This window comes from Lolium rigidum, chromosome 3 (assembly GCF_022539505.1).
Source record: "Lolium rigidum isolate FL_2022 chromosome 3, APGP_CSIRO_Lrig_0.1, whole genome shotgun sequence".
NCBI classification, from domain to species: domain Eukaryota; kingdom Viridiplantae; phylum Streptophyta; class Magnoliopsida; order Poales; family Poaceae; genus Lolium; species Lolium rigidum.
In genome coordinates, this window is record NC_061510.1 from 29,763,391 (window position 1) to 29,777,656 (window position 14,266).

At 48.8% G+C, this 14,266-nt stretch overlaps 1 protein-coding gene and 1 long non-coding RNA gene across 2 annotated transcripts; one reads left to right on the plus strand and one right to left on the minus strand.

Moving 5' to 3' along the window:
- The first annotated feature begins 2,873 nt into the window (after nt 1–2,873).
- On the plus strand, nt 2,874–5,776 carry LOC124695370. Its single transcript, XR_007000564.1, has 4 exons — nt 2,874–3,224; nt 3,993–4,164; nt 4,412–4,535; nt 5,219–5,776. It is a non-coding gene; the product is annotated as an uncharacterized LOC124695370 (long non-coding RNA).
- A 352-nt stretch (nt 5,777–6,128) lies between these two features.
- LOC124695371 lies at nt 6,129–7,673 on the minus strand. The gene is made up of 4 exons (XM_047228224.1): nt 7,558–7,673; nt 7,187–7,470; nt 6,574–6,772; nt 6,129–6,484 (listed from the first exon to the last, which is right to left on the minus strand). The coding sequence occupies exons 2-4, from the start codon at nt 7,457–7,459 to the stop codon at nt 6,345–6,347; spliced, it is 612 nt and encodes a 203-aa protein (XP_047084180.1). The 5' UTR covers nt 7,460–7,470; nt 7,558–7,673; the 3' UTR covers nt 6,129–6,344.
- Nucleotides 7,674–14,266: the final 6,593 nt, after the last annotated feature.

Consider the following 14,266-nt stretch of genomic DNA (forward strand, 5'->3'; position numbering starts at 1 on the left):
CGCCGCACCGGAGTTCGCCGGAAGTTCGCCGGAGCCGTTTCGCCGCCGCGCAGTGTTCATCGTGTTCTTAACTTCAGCGAGCCACCGCAGCGAAACCTCACCGCCGGCGACTCCGACCACCATGGCAGCCATTCCGGTAAGCTCTCCAGCGTCGTCTTCGCACCGTAGTTGGTAGGGATGAACTAGGATTTCAACATTGGTTCCGACTAAGTTAGTTTTTCCGCCACCGTTTCCTCTTCAGATGTCTTCTTCGACTCCGCCTCCAACCTCCGAGCCGATCATGGCAACACCCCTCTCCTCCGCCCCTCCCCCCTTTGTCCCAGTTCAGCTGGAACCTTCCAAGGACTCCGGCAAGAACGTCGAGGGAACATCTGCTAACCCGGAGAAAACCGCCGGAGCAAAACAAGCAGAGAAGAAGGCGGAAGAAGCTGCCGCCAAAAAATCTAAGGCTCGCCAGCGAGACAGCGAGGCCAAGGGGAAGTGGTGGCCCTGTACCACCACGGAAACCGAACTCAACAACCTCGAGGCGGAGGGCTTTCTAAGACCCGGGTCCTGGCGGACACTTCCGGGTGCTCTGGCTCCAGCTCCCGAAGCCGGAGAGATGGTGGTGACCAAGGCGCTTGTGGAGCGCGGCTTCTCTTTTCCGCCGAGTGATTTCTTCTCGGAAATCTTGAAGGAGTATGGGCTCCAGCCCCACAACATTTCCCCAAACAGCGTCCTGGCCATCAGCAACCAATGCACTCTGTGTGAAGGCCACCTCCGGGTACCCCCAGAACTTTCTCTTTTTCAGTACTACTTCTCCGTCAAAAAGGAGAAGATTCCTCAAACCTCCGAGTTGGCCACTTGCGGGTCAATTACATTCATGCTCCGCCCCGGCCGCGTCTATCCTCCCACCGATCGCCACGAATCCGCGCGATATTGGTCCGGTGGCTTCTTCTACTTGAAGGATGTTTCCGACCCGGCGAGCGAAAGGATGTTGCCGCCCTTCAAGAATAGCCCCGCCAGCGAGACTCCGGCCTGGACACAATGTCCTCACCTTTCCGAGTCACCTCTGCTGACTCGCGCAGTTAGGCGGATCTGCAAACTGACGGAAGAAGGTCTGTCAGGGAAGGAACGAAGGAAACGGAAGAATTTACCATCAAGTTGTCGCACAACCAGCTTCAAGATATTGTCACTCAGATTTTTCGAAGGAACGAAGGAAACGGAAAAAACAAGCTTGTTGTTTGTCTTGAACAAGTGGTAGAGAATGGAGTTCTAAGTGAATCAGCCTACAACCATGGAGATGCAAACGTTGAGGTGCGATTCTGCTTATCTTTTGGTAGTATTATTTGCACATTCGGAATAGTAGGTTCTAGCATGATCTGGGAATACTGTTGCAAACGTTTGAAGTATGTACACACAATATATTACTCTCTACATTCAAATATGGATGGGCTCTCCCTGTTTGAAGGTTGAACCTTTCCTCTTAATCAAACGCCTGCTGGTTTGTTTGTCTTACCTTCGTACATTCAAACTGTTGCTGATTTATGAACAAATGGTAACTGAAATTAAACATGCTTGTTTATAGATATTATATCAACTATGTTGACATCTATTCGTTGCTTCTGTTTTTCAACATTCCAAGAGCTGAATTGCATTTCATGTTAATCTTATAGGACTTCCACCGGTATCGCATCGATGGATTTGAGAATGTACTCCCAGCTGGGTTTGGAAATGCTTGTGCTATGTTAAGAGAAGGGAATGTCCTCATTGGGAATATGCAAATCACCAAAGATTACTTCATATTAGGTCCCAATGATGTTTATGACATTCCACCTGATGCTATCTATGAGACCAACTCTTGGGGGCAGAAGATTTCACATTGCATGGTCATTGTTGGTTTTGGCGTGACACAGGATGGTAAAGGCTACTACGTGTTCCAGAACTCCTACGGACCTGATTGGGGATCGGGAGGTTATGGAAGAGTTTCTTCTGATAGCCTGAAATACCTCTATTCTCCAAGAGTAGGAATGTAGTCTTGGTACTCATGATGTGAAAACTCCATTTGGAGCCTTCTGGTGCTCTAGCTTTTTTTCTAAAAAGCTCTACCTTGTGTATAATATCTTCCATCCATCTCCTGTAACACTTCATCATGAAATAAATTTCGCGAAAGCATATTGGATCGCTTGGAGCCTTATTGTGATTTGCAAATGTGATATCAGCTTTGCACTGCGTGACTAGTTTGCCCTCATTATTGGTTGCTTTTTTGGTCAATTTTGATCACAGCGTGCAGTTGTTTAATTGCATTCCCTTCTTTCTACTGTACTAGCTTTTGTCACTATGCTTCTAATTTCCTGATGGAAGGTTTACTGCTAAGGCAGTTTGGGTGAAAAATCTGAAGAACCTTCGCCAGACATGTTCGACAGATAACAATCTGTAAACAGTTTTATCTTTTCCTTCTCCCTTTCCCTAATATTAGGCATTTCAAAAAGATGGCATAAACACAAATTTGGTTAGAGTAAGAGACAGAAGCTTTGCTGGATTGCTGATCCAACTGTTTGATATTGTTAGTGTTGATATTGTTACTGTTCTTGTGAACTGCCAAGGAGTCATCCCATGGTATCGTTTCAAATTCAAAACTAATATTGTCGAATTATCTTCTAAACAACTTAAGGCTGTTGTTACAATCGCTGCCTTCCCAGCGTTTTGACGGTGCGGTGGGCCAGCGCAGGTGTAGGTGGCGGCTTGCCAGACTTGGCCTGTTTAGGATGGTCGGCGTGTGGTGGGCCAGAGTTGGGCCCCTGGCCTCATGGTCGGCGCCTAAGTGATTTCTCTGGGGTTTGACCGATCTCGCCTTCCCACTAGATTTTCTCCGATCCGTAAGTTCTGCCGATTTTAGAGTCGTCTCTGAGAAAGGAGGGAGAGATGAGGTGCAGATTCCGACGAAATCGCGCAGCCTCAACCGCCCCTCCTGCCGGGCAGAGGACTCAGGTCTGGAGGTCATACTCGAGCGGCGACCGTCGCCGCCGGGCGATCCGCGAGGCGAGTGATGAGGAGGAGGACGAGACCTTCCTCGGCACCCTCAAGTTCAAGGCTGTCCCTGACCCGGAGACAGTGGCGGCGCCACCAGGGGCGAGGATGGGCGGTCGCCCCGGCTCCCTTGTGGCGGAGCAGGCGTCCCGTAATTAAAATTCCGGCGGCGGCGCTCCATTACCGACCGCAGAATCTCTCCATCACTCGATCAGGTATTGCTCTGACCTGAGATGGATGGGCCGTACTTGGCCTGATTTTTTTGGGACGAGCACATCTGAACAGGCACTCATGGACGGCGCCCAGACCTTCTGTTGTTTGATTCGCATGCTCTGGTCATTCGGCCCCTCACAGTACCCACCTCTCCATCACTTGGCGGTTACCAAATAACTGCCTACCTATGAGAAATTGAGAATGAAGTAGGTATCTATCTGAGTTTTCAGAAAAAGATAGAGAATGGAGTACATATGTGAAGTCGTAGATTACCCTTGGGCCTGTAATATGTCAGCTCACTATTTAACAGAGTTGGCAGCAACCTGATTTGAGAGAGTTTAGATAGGTGATGATTGGTTGAATGATTTGATGATTTTCTGTATTAAAAACAAAAGATCTGCAAATCTTAATAACTAGCAAATTATGCTACGTTTTCATTCCTACAAGGACCATCGAGGTCATCTACCTCGACAGTTTCGTCTTGCTAGCACAAAATACAACTTAATTGTATGATACTATTTTGTCAAAAAATTAAAACTGTTATTATACATGTGCTAATTTGGACTCTTAAATTTATCACATGCTGTAGTATCTCTCGCAATATGAGATCTTATGGTTGCACCTGGTTGAGCAACCCAAGTGCCAGGAGTCAGTGTTAGTAGTTTTTTAGTCATTTATATGGGTTTTCATGTTGTACTTCATGAATTATAAATATTGAAATTTTTTTGATCATATATTTTGTTAACAATCCTTTCTTTGGTGCCTCGAAGAAATTAGACCTTATATGTTCGCCCCGGCTCATCTCAATTCCTGGCTCCGCCACTGCCTGGAGAGCAACCCCTGCCACACCCCCGGCTGACGTCCTCAATAAGACACGTCACTGCCTGGAGAACAAGTCCTGCGAAGCATGTCTTTCTTTTTATCGTTGTTACACTAAGCTAGGTACATATTAACTATGAATTCAATATTCTGCTTATCTTTCCATGAGAATAATCATTAACGTGTTGAACCAATATATATCTCTATTAAGCACCACGGAGATCCAGCGCAGTGGTATTTCAAGTCCCTGTGGGAGAACAATCGTGGCTGCATTCTTCTTTCTTGTACGTAGATTTTTTCTCTATTTTTCCCGAGGTGATGCTTAGGAAGCAATGAGGCTTGAAATCTTCTCTTTATTTTTCTAAACCAGGATGAAGTTTAATGCCAAAAATGGTGCTACAAGCTTTGATGCAGTTGATGTCAGCCATGGCTCTGGTTTTGTGTAGTCAATATTATCCTATGAACAAAAAAGGTCTTCTGGAAAAAGTATGGTGGTAAGCACCATTTCATTTCAGAAGCGACCTTTAAAGTATGCCAGTTACTAAGTGTCCCAGTTAGCTTAAGCTATATATACAACTGATCATGAGTCTGGTTGAGCATTGCCTTTCACCGAAGAATCCTTTCTCAGCCCCATATCAGAAGTAGTAGGAAGTTGAAAAATGAATCATTATATGTTTCACACCAAAATGGGAAAAGCTTCATTATTACAAGTTATTAGCATTATTTACTTTTCTAAAAGTAAGATTACAGACATTGTCCTGTATTGTCTACTTTATAAGCTTTGGCAGAATATGTTATGTCTTAGAAGGGTCTTACGAGTAATCAATTTACTGATTTGGTCTGGCGTTGGGATTTTAAGGTATTTTGTTCTTCAAGGAATTTCATCACCATGATATATTATTGTTACTGGTCTTTTCAATAGTACTTCTGGTCAAGTCTTGTGCACTCTCAGTCTCATTGGTCACTCAAAGAAGGTCTCTAGAGTCTAGCCAAACTCACGGGCTCCCACCCTCTCTGTCAATATGCGTGTATTGGCTCTTTTTTCAATATATTTTTATGATAAACATGTGTGTAATTTCTATGATTGCGAACTTGGAAAGTAATCTTGCAAATCCCTCTTCATTTAGCATACATCTTCAATGTGATTAGAACATACTAAACTTTGTTAATATTGCAGGGCCGTCTCAACCGAGAAGTAAAAATCTGGGTTTCCTCTGATAAGGAAGGTTTGTTATTGCCAACTGACTCTGGGACCTGGAGATGCACTCAAGCTCTGGAACTTGTGAGTTCTCTGGAACATAAGCACGAGGAAGCATTTTTCAACCAAGTAGCAGTGTTGCCGCAAGCTAGCCTTATTTTGCTTGTGAATGCCAAAAAGAATGCTATATATGCTGTCCATGTTGAGTATGGCCCAGATCCTGCCTCTACTCAGTTGGACTATATAGCAGATTTCACAGTTGCAACGCCTATTATAAGTCTGATGGGAACATGCGGAAGCCAACCATATGGTGAAAGTAGTGCAAGTCTATTGTGTCCAGACAGCTGTTCAGAAGCATGGTCTGGAGGTATCACCCTGTTTGCCTCCTACAGCTGATAATACTGGTCTTTGGTAGGGACCCGGCTCTTCCACATGTATATGACAGACCTCTAGAAGTTTATTGTGGTCGTGGTTCTGTTGTAATTATTAATAATCTGCTATGAACATTTTGGTATGTTTATCTAGCTTATTTTAACACAATTCTGTCAATAACAACCTCATTGGTTTCCATATGACTGGTCAGAAATCATTGTGCCAACAATTTTGCAATTACATGCTCTCACACCAAACAACTGGTACAACCGTGTCGAAACCCGATTAAACTGCCAACGGATGGGTTACTACCGCTACGCTGCGCAAACGTTAAGCAGGCGGCGCGGCGAAGCGCGCTATCTGTCTAGTGAACATTGTTTGTGAGGCGAAGCGCCACATCACCGTAAGGATTCACATGCATCATTCAACATTTTGGACCCGACTGCCAATACGCAGGACACTTTCTCCAGGCCTAACTTGGCATGAACCATGAAGAATTAACATAAAACCTCTAGTACTCACTTACTTGGAAGAAGTTGTCATCACACCAAGTTATAAAATGACCGCAAGAAGAGTACCAAACAATATTTAAAAAACATAATTCATGTTCAACATTTAAGCTCTAGCTAGCACTTTGTTGCTCACATAAATTAAACGCTGCTTCCTCCAGGAGCCCATGATGCAATCCAGAAACCGAATTCCCCAGGATCTCAGCTTTGCAAGTTTCTAGCCGTTAAAGATAACAAACATCATCATCACTATCCAGGACCAACTCCATGTGGAAGGAACCCTTCTCCTTGTGCCCGCCCAAGTAGCCACCAGCATTGGGATGCATAAGGTCCTTCGCTCCATGATTGCAAGCAAAACAATGACCTATATATTTAGAATATATTAGCTGCTGATGCCTGACAATGCAGAAGAAAATTTATCCAAATAGTACCATATAGATAGTTACCACTTACCAGAGTCAGTCTCTTCCAAAGGGGTGCAGTGATAAACATCCCCCTCTCCCTTGCAATCCGGTTCCACCTCAGCAAAGAACATAGTGGGTTCACCATCCGAGAAGCCTCTTTTCACTAGGAAGTTGTAGTGAACATACTCTCTCGGGCATTCAACAACAAGGCTCATCTCTTTCACTTCCATAAACTCTAGTTCGCTAGGCTGAAATCAAATCAGTCAGTACAACACATTCGGCTTCAACCGTGTATGTAATAAAAAAAAATAACAATTCTGATTCAAATGATAATAATCATACAGGTTACTCCAAATTTCATGAAAGCGGTGATGCCACAAAATTGATTGAGCTGGTAAGTGAGCTATTTCTCTATATCATAGTCAATTCCATTAGAAGTAAAATCGCACATCTAAACTATATACTCCATCTTCAATTCCATCATTGTGTTCTGATTCCGTAGGTAAAATACAAATACAGGGACAAAAGCAACATCAGCCAAATCGAATCAAGTGGATACATGCATCAAATGGCTGTAAAATGTGTGGACCATGAAAGCAAGAAAATATACCCACTACATGAGAAGCCAGCCAGCACCACATATACATACATGCATACGGTACCTGTATATTATTTTGCTTGGCGTACTTTTTGAGCGCTGTGAGCAAGATATTGCGTTGACGCTCCTCTATCCGCTTGGCCCGCTCCTCACGGGACGGCTGCTTGGGCCTTCTACTGAACTGTGCTTTGGAGGCAGCAACAAAAGCATCGCAGAGGTCCTGAACAGTAAACTGTGATCGTCGAGGGATGGGATCCTCCCAGGTCTCCAATCCGTCGACATCGTCACGCTCGCCGAAGGCCGGTGAGGATGGTAATGTCGGGATCGACCCAGTCATTGCAAATTTACCTAAACAAACCAGATCGTCGATTAATTGAACCCACGCAATCTGAGAGAGAGCGAGAGAGAGAGATGGAGAGGGGAAATTGGTGTTACCTGTATGTAATTAAACGCGGGAGGGCGTCCGATGAAGGAAGGGGATTGCCGGCGATCAGATCAACCGCCGACCACCAGGGTACGCAGTTCCTCTCTTCCCCCTAGTTTTTTTTTCTTATACCTATTATTCTCAGTTTCCCGGCCCGTACTAGTAGTACTCCGTATTAATATAGGCAACCAGGGAGAGTGCCTACCGGTGCAATATTATGCGCGTATTAATATTATTGTCAAACATTGTCACGTTCCAGAAAAAAATCACAACATTGTTGATGCCATAATTCCCAATGTTCTTTGCTGATTAACAATTTTTTGTTGGTATGAGAAAAATACCCTAGGTAAAGTAATTAGCAACAGGAGCTGTATTGCTCTGCTTCATCGACAGGAGCTGTATTGCTCTGCTTCATCGACAGCCTAAACCGCACGTATACAAGGCAACATCATATCCTACGGACAAACGGCCGGCAAGAGAAATACCCTGCGTAAAGTAGTCAGCTGCGTTCTTACGTGGTTTGGTCAGCTACCGTAGCGGGCAAACGGCTGACCGCTTATCCTAACGGGAGTAGATGGACCAGCTGCTAAGTCCCGTTCAGTTTAACAGGACACAGGCGGCAGTTGGTGGACAGCCACGGACGTGTCCATTTACAGGTATAGCTTTTAGGCATTGTTTGGTAAAAAGCGGCCGGTTTGCAATCCTATTCAGAATCGTAAACACCTGGTTTGTTTCGTGACCGGTGACAGTGGCCTAAGAGCATCTCCACTCGCGTCCCCAAACCGCGCCGGATTGAGCGTGTGAGGAATGTGTTTTGTTCATGCCGCATTTGGGGGCGTCGCTCCCTAGTCGCGTCCCTCAAACGCCGCCCCCAAACATTAAAAATATTTTTTTTTATTTTTATTTCAATTTTCACAAACTAATACATAATTGGGAACGTGGTTTACAGGAAGACACAGTTTGGAACATGGTTTTCCACAAACTAATATATAGTTTGAATCATGATGGACACAAATATAAAATTTTACAAAAAAACTAAACCTAACTAGGCCGTGTGTTGTGGGTATACTTCATGGGTGTACCATCGACAGTGCCTAGATCCGGCAAGCCCGGGTGGCCCACAGACGATGATGAGGCATGTGGCCCATCGGGCGGCCCAGTTGCGGTTGATCATGAAGGAAGAAGTCCGGCCCAGGATCAGTAAGCCGGATCCGTACCGACATTAGGAGGAACCCGGATCCAGGGAGGCCCATGAGGAACCCGGATCCAGTACGACGTATATGGAAGTCGGATCCGTGGCGTACACGGCAAGACATTATACCGTAGTTAGGCTATCTGTAATCCGGCTAGGACTCTCCATGTAAACCCTAGATCCGTGCGCCTTTATAAGCCGGATCTTGGTAGCCCTAGAGGCACAACCACAACTCATTGTAACAACGCGAAAGCGCCCAGATAATTCCAGACAAGCAGCAGTAGGCCCTGTCATCGTGCAGGTGTTCCGAAGCTGGGTAACTCGCGTACCATCGTCCCGTGTGCACTCCGCCCTATGGCCCCTACTTCTTCTTCCCTCGTGAGGATCCCTCCTCCGAGGTACCGTCGATTAGGCAACGACAGCTTGGCGCCCACCGTGGGGCCTCGCGGCGTCCGGAGGCCGGAACCGGGAGGGTTCCGCCATGGGAAGCTACGACGACACCATCGCCGTGGGGCGTGTCCTTTACGCCGGAAATCTGCCGATCGTCCCTCCGGATGAGTGCTGGATTCCGGCTAAAACCGACCCCGTCAAGCTCTCCATCGTCCCAGTTGGCGGCATACACATCTTCATCGGGGAAACCGTCGATTCCGACGGAAACCCACTCGTAAGTAGCGCTGACGCGACCGCCGCCGAGCAGGACGCAGTCGCGAAAATCCGATCTGAGACGAAGGAACTTCCTAGCGAAGATTCCGCCTTAGATCTGAAAAAATCAGATCCCACCCAATCCGCCCTTGAGCAGGAAATAACGGTGGAAGACCAATGCAGATCCGCCTGGGTCTCCCAGGTGTTAGAAAAGCAAAGGTGTCACTTCGTGCACTTCTTGGCCCATACCGCCGGAACCGCCCCTCAAGAAGCCAGAGCTGGTCCCGAGCAGGTCATGGCCCCGGAAAACAACGTTGCTCCGGATCAGCAAGAGGCTGTCAGAGAAAACGGAACTCCGGGTGAAGAGTCGATTTTGGGAAATCTAAGCCCAATTTCCGGAGACACCCAATCCATGGACACTGAAGAGTTCGATCGCAAGGTGAAGGAATACGGATACGGTGATCAGCCTCGAAGTTGATTCCGCCTAACCAAAGCGGTGTACTTGCAACCGTAGCGGCGCCGGGAGAACACGGATCGAAGAGGCAGGCACCCAATCCGACCCCCAGCCATCCCATCAGGGATCTCCAATGTCGCGAGAGCGACCCCGCAAGGATTCTTCCTCGGAGGACCTCCTGTCGCCTGAAGAGATGGTCGCACAAGCAGGCATGGATGCGGTTTATCGCTCGGATATTGTTAACAAACCCATCACTCCCGAAGACATAGAAGCATTAGAAGCTAAGAGAGTGGAGCTGCTGGCCACAGCCAAGAAGTTTAAGGACACCGCAGCTGCCATGCTGGAGGAAAGGAAACACGCCGCAGTTTTTGTGGAAGACTTCATCCAGCGTGAGCAGGAGGTGGACGAAGGACTGGCAAAAGTCAAGGAACTCCGAAAGCATTGGGAGGACAAGATCGTTGAAGCTCATCAGGAGGTCGCAAAGGTCCGGCGCGAGTTGATAGCTCCCCGCAATATCACCTTCGCAACTCCAACGGAGCAGCAGCCGTTCGCAACCCCAAAGGACAATATGACGAAAGCTGCAGAGATCTTGAAGAAAAGTAACGAGGAAATTGACATCGACTACGTTCGCACGCTCGTCGCTTCAGCGGTGAAGCAGCAGAGCAAGGCAGACACTTCGCGCAAGTTGGAGTCTAACCCAGAGCATTGCATCTCCACTGCACAGAAGGACGCCCACGACAATCGCCATCGAGATGACGAATCGCGAACCGGATCCTCGGAACGAAGAAGGAAAGCCAGGGAACACCCAAATCCGATCCCCGTACCATCAAAGACGCCACCGTCAGATCCAAGAAAGGGAAAGGATGCAATGTACTCTGGACGGGAAAAGTACCGCAACCCCTCTCCTCCGCCCAATGGTTACCCGCGTCCCTCTCGCCGCCGTAGTCCAGCCGAAAACACCAGGCCTCAGGGGCATGGTGGAATTGTTATCCGCGACAACGTGCTGCCTTCAAGAAACAGAAACAGGGAGCGCACGCCGGAACCTCATCGGAACCAAAACACCGATCGTGAGCCCGAGCCTAGGAGGAGTCGGGATGAGGAGCGCGATCCGGAACCTCGCCGGAGCCGGAACGACCAGGGCAGCCAGCGCCACGGTGAAGGCAGCCACAGGAGCCGGAGCCAGCACCGGGAGGGCCGGGGAGAATCTGAAGGCGGAAGCAAAAGGTCGGATCGGCCCCTCGCAGGTCTCCTCACCACCACCTAGCGGTGGCGGCGGAGGTGGAGGCGGAGGCGGCGGCCGAAGATCTCGCTCTCGCTCACGGTCTCCCCGCCACGGCTCGCGCGACGCGCGGGAACGCCTCAACGAATACGGAACCGACTACATCGGTCCGAAGTGCTTTGGCGGGATGATTCGAGAGGAACCAAAGCCAAGGATGAACCTCAAGCTACCCGGAAACCTGAAGCATTATGATGGCACCGAAAGGCCGGATACCTGGATTGAGGATTACTATAATGCAGTAACCTTCGCCGGAGGCACCCCTAATATCGCCTGCCGCATGCTCCAGTTGTACCTTGTAGGTCCAGCCCGGATCTGGCTCAGTGACCTCGAGAAGAACTCCATCTTTTGCTGGTTTGACCTGAAGACCGCTTTCGAGAAACACTTCAGGGGCACCTACAAAAGACCTGCCACGGCAAGCGACTTACAAGCTTGTATCCAGAAGAAGGGAGAATCCTCAAGAAACTTCCTCACACGATGGTTGGCATGCAGGAACGAGTGCGAAAACGTCGACCACACCACTGCCATGTACGCCTTCATCGGTGGACTGCAGAGAGGAGGATTGCTGAGGCATAAGCTCACTTGTTTGGCTAACGCAAATAAACTGACTTTGGATGAAATAATCTCCATTGCCAGTGACCATACTGCCGCCGATGATGACGCGGGCGGTGATATCGCAGCTACAGCAATCCCCCTACATCAACAAAAGAAGAACCGTGATAACGGCAACAACAGCAGCCATAAACGCAAAAACCCTGATGACCGGAAGAGTGGCGGATCCGACATGGTCGCCATGGCGTTCCAACGCGGAGGTTCGGGAGGCGGAAGAGGACGCGGCCGTGGAGGCGGAGCCGGCAGGGGTCAGCAAGCATGGCACCGAGGTCACAGCCGGCGGATCCCGCGCCCGCAAACCTACGAGGAGTATAGAGACATGCTCCTGCCTGGCCCACTTGGATCCGGTTACAGGGAAGTCCACTCACACCAACCGCAACTGCAAGTGGGTCAACGACCTAAAGAACGACCCGGAGGCAGGATACAAGCGAGCCCGGAAGCACCGCCCACGCGGCAAAGCAGGCAAGGGCAAGAACAAGGACAAAGAGGAAGACAGTTCCGAGGCAATGGACGAGGATGATAACTCGCCGGATCCCAAGGCAGGGTCCGCAGGTAAGTCCAACCCATTTGAGAAAAAGAGCGTGGGGGCTTACCACACTTTCCTCGGAACCCCAACAGTCCGCGCTACAAAGTCAGCTACCCGGATCCTGAACGCCACAGTTCCGGCTGTGCCGCAGTATGTCAGGTGGTCGGAAGTTCCGTGCACATTTGGACAGGGAGGATCATCCCGCCATTGTGCCAAAAGAATACTACGCCTTGGTTGTAAGTCCCCGCATAGAAGGGTATGACTTCTCCAAGTGCCTCATGGATGGTGGAGCCAGCTTGAACATCATGTACCTGGAGACTCTGGAGCGGATGAACCTCACCAAGGAACAGCTCAAACACAAGCAACACCGAGTTTCACGGCGTGGTTCCGGTAAGAAGGCAAACTCCTCGGCAGCATCACACTTCCCGTGGCCTTCGGAGATGTTCACAATTTCCGCGAAGAGAAGATCACGTTTGAAGTTGTGCCCTTTAAGAGCTCCTACCACGTCATCTTCGGCAGGCCCACCTACCACAAGTTCCACGCAAGGGCGTGCTACATCTACAACAAGCTCAAGATCCCGGGTCCTAACGGTATGATCACCATATCCGGAGACTACAAAAAGGCTCATGAGTGCGAGTTGGGCGAAGCCGCCTTCGCAGAGTCTGTGATATCTGGAGAAGAGCTTAAAGGCTACAGAGCCGCGGTGGATCCGACTGAGATGCAGACCACCAAGAAGCAGATCTCCGAGCAGAAAAAATCCTTCAGGGCCGCGATAGAGACCAAGAAAGTTAACTTCAAGGAAGATGACGCTACCAAGCAAGTCTCGATCGGGGCCAACATGGATCCCAAATAGGAAGACGCGCTCGTCGAGTTTCTCCGCTAACATGGATATCTTCGCATGGCAACCTTCTCGACATGTCCGGAGTACCAAGGGACTCGCCGAGCACTACCTCAACATAAACCCGGGGCTAAACCGGTGAAGCAAGCTATGCGATGCTTTGGAGATAAGAAGCGCCGCGCCATAGGAATGGAATTAGCAAAGTTACTAGAGGCAGGTTTTGTAATAGAAGTAATCCACACTGATTGGGTCGCAAATCCCGTCCTTGTACCCAAAAAGAATTCTGAAATACTAAGAATGTGCATCGATTACTCCGGCTTGAACAAACATTGCCCGAAAGATCCGATTCCCCGCCGCGCATTGACCAAGTCATTGATTCGACGGCAGGGGCGGAACTTCGTGTTTTCTTGATGCGTATTCCGGGTATCACCGGATCCGGATGAAGGAGTCTGACCAAAAGGCGACCTCATTCATCACCCCATTTGGCACTTACTGCTATGTTACTATGCCCTTTGGCTTGAAAAACGCAGGTGCCACCTACCAACGTACGATGCAGCGGTGCTTGAAGGACCAGTATGGCCGGAACGTACACGCCTACGTCGACGACATCGCGGTCATGACTCGGAAAGGATCCGACTTGATCAACGATCTCACAGAAACCTTTGAGAATCTCCGTCGGTACAAGATGATGTTGAATCCGCTAAAGTGCGTCTTTGGCGTACCAGCTGGAAAACTCCTTGGCTTCATTGTCTCTAACAGGGGCATTGAAGTGAACCCGGAAAAAATCAAGGCAATTTTGTGCATAAAAAGGCCAACTTGTCTCAAAGATGTGCAACGGCGCACCGGTTGTGTCGCAGCAATCAGCAGGTTTGTTAGTCGTCTTGGCGAGAAGGCACTTCCCCTGTACAAGCTATTGAAGAAAACAGACAAGTTTGTCTGGGACGAGGCAGCGGATGCAGCACTTCAAGGGTTGAAGGACATACTCACTTCCCCACCGATCCTGGCAGCTCCAGGAGAGTCAGAGCCTATGCTCCTTTACCTGGCAGCCACCAACAGGGTCATCAGCCTCGTCATCGTGGTGGAACGACAAGAAGAAGGTCACGAATATGGAGTCCAAAGGCCAGTTTACTATATCAGCGAGGTCCTTACGGAATCCAAACAACGCTACCCTCACTTTCAG

Coding starts and splice junctions, on each gene's coding strand:
- LOC124695371 (XM_047228224.1), bottom strand. CDS start 7,459: ATGACTGGGTCGATCCCGACATTACCATCCTCACCGGCCTTCGGCGAG. Junction 6,773..7,186: donor CCAAGCAAAATAATATACAG/GTACCGTATGCA, acceptor ATTTGATTTCAG/CCTAGCGAACTAGAGTTTAT. Junction 6,485..6,573: donor TTTGGAAGAGACTGACTCTG/GTAAGTGGTAAC, acceptor CTAAATATATAG/GTCATTGTTTTGCTTGCAAT.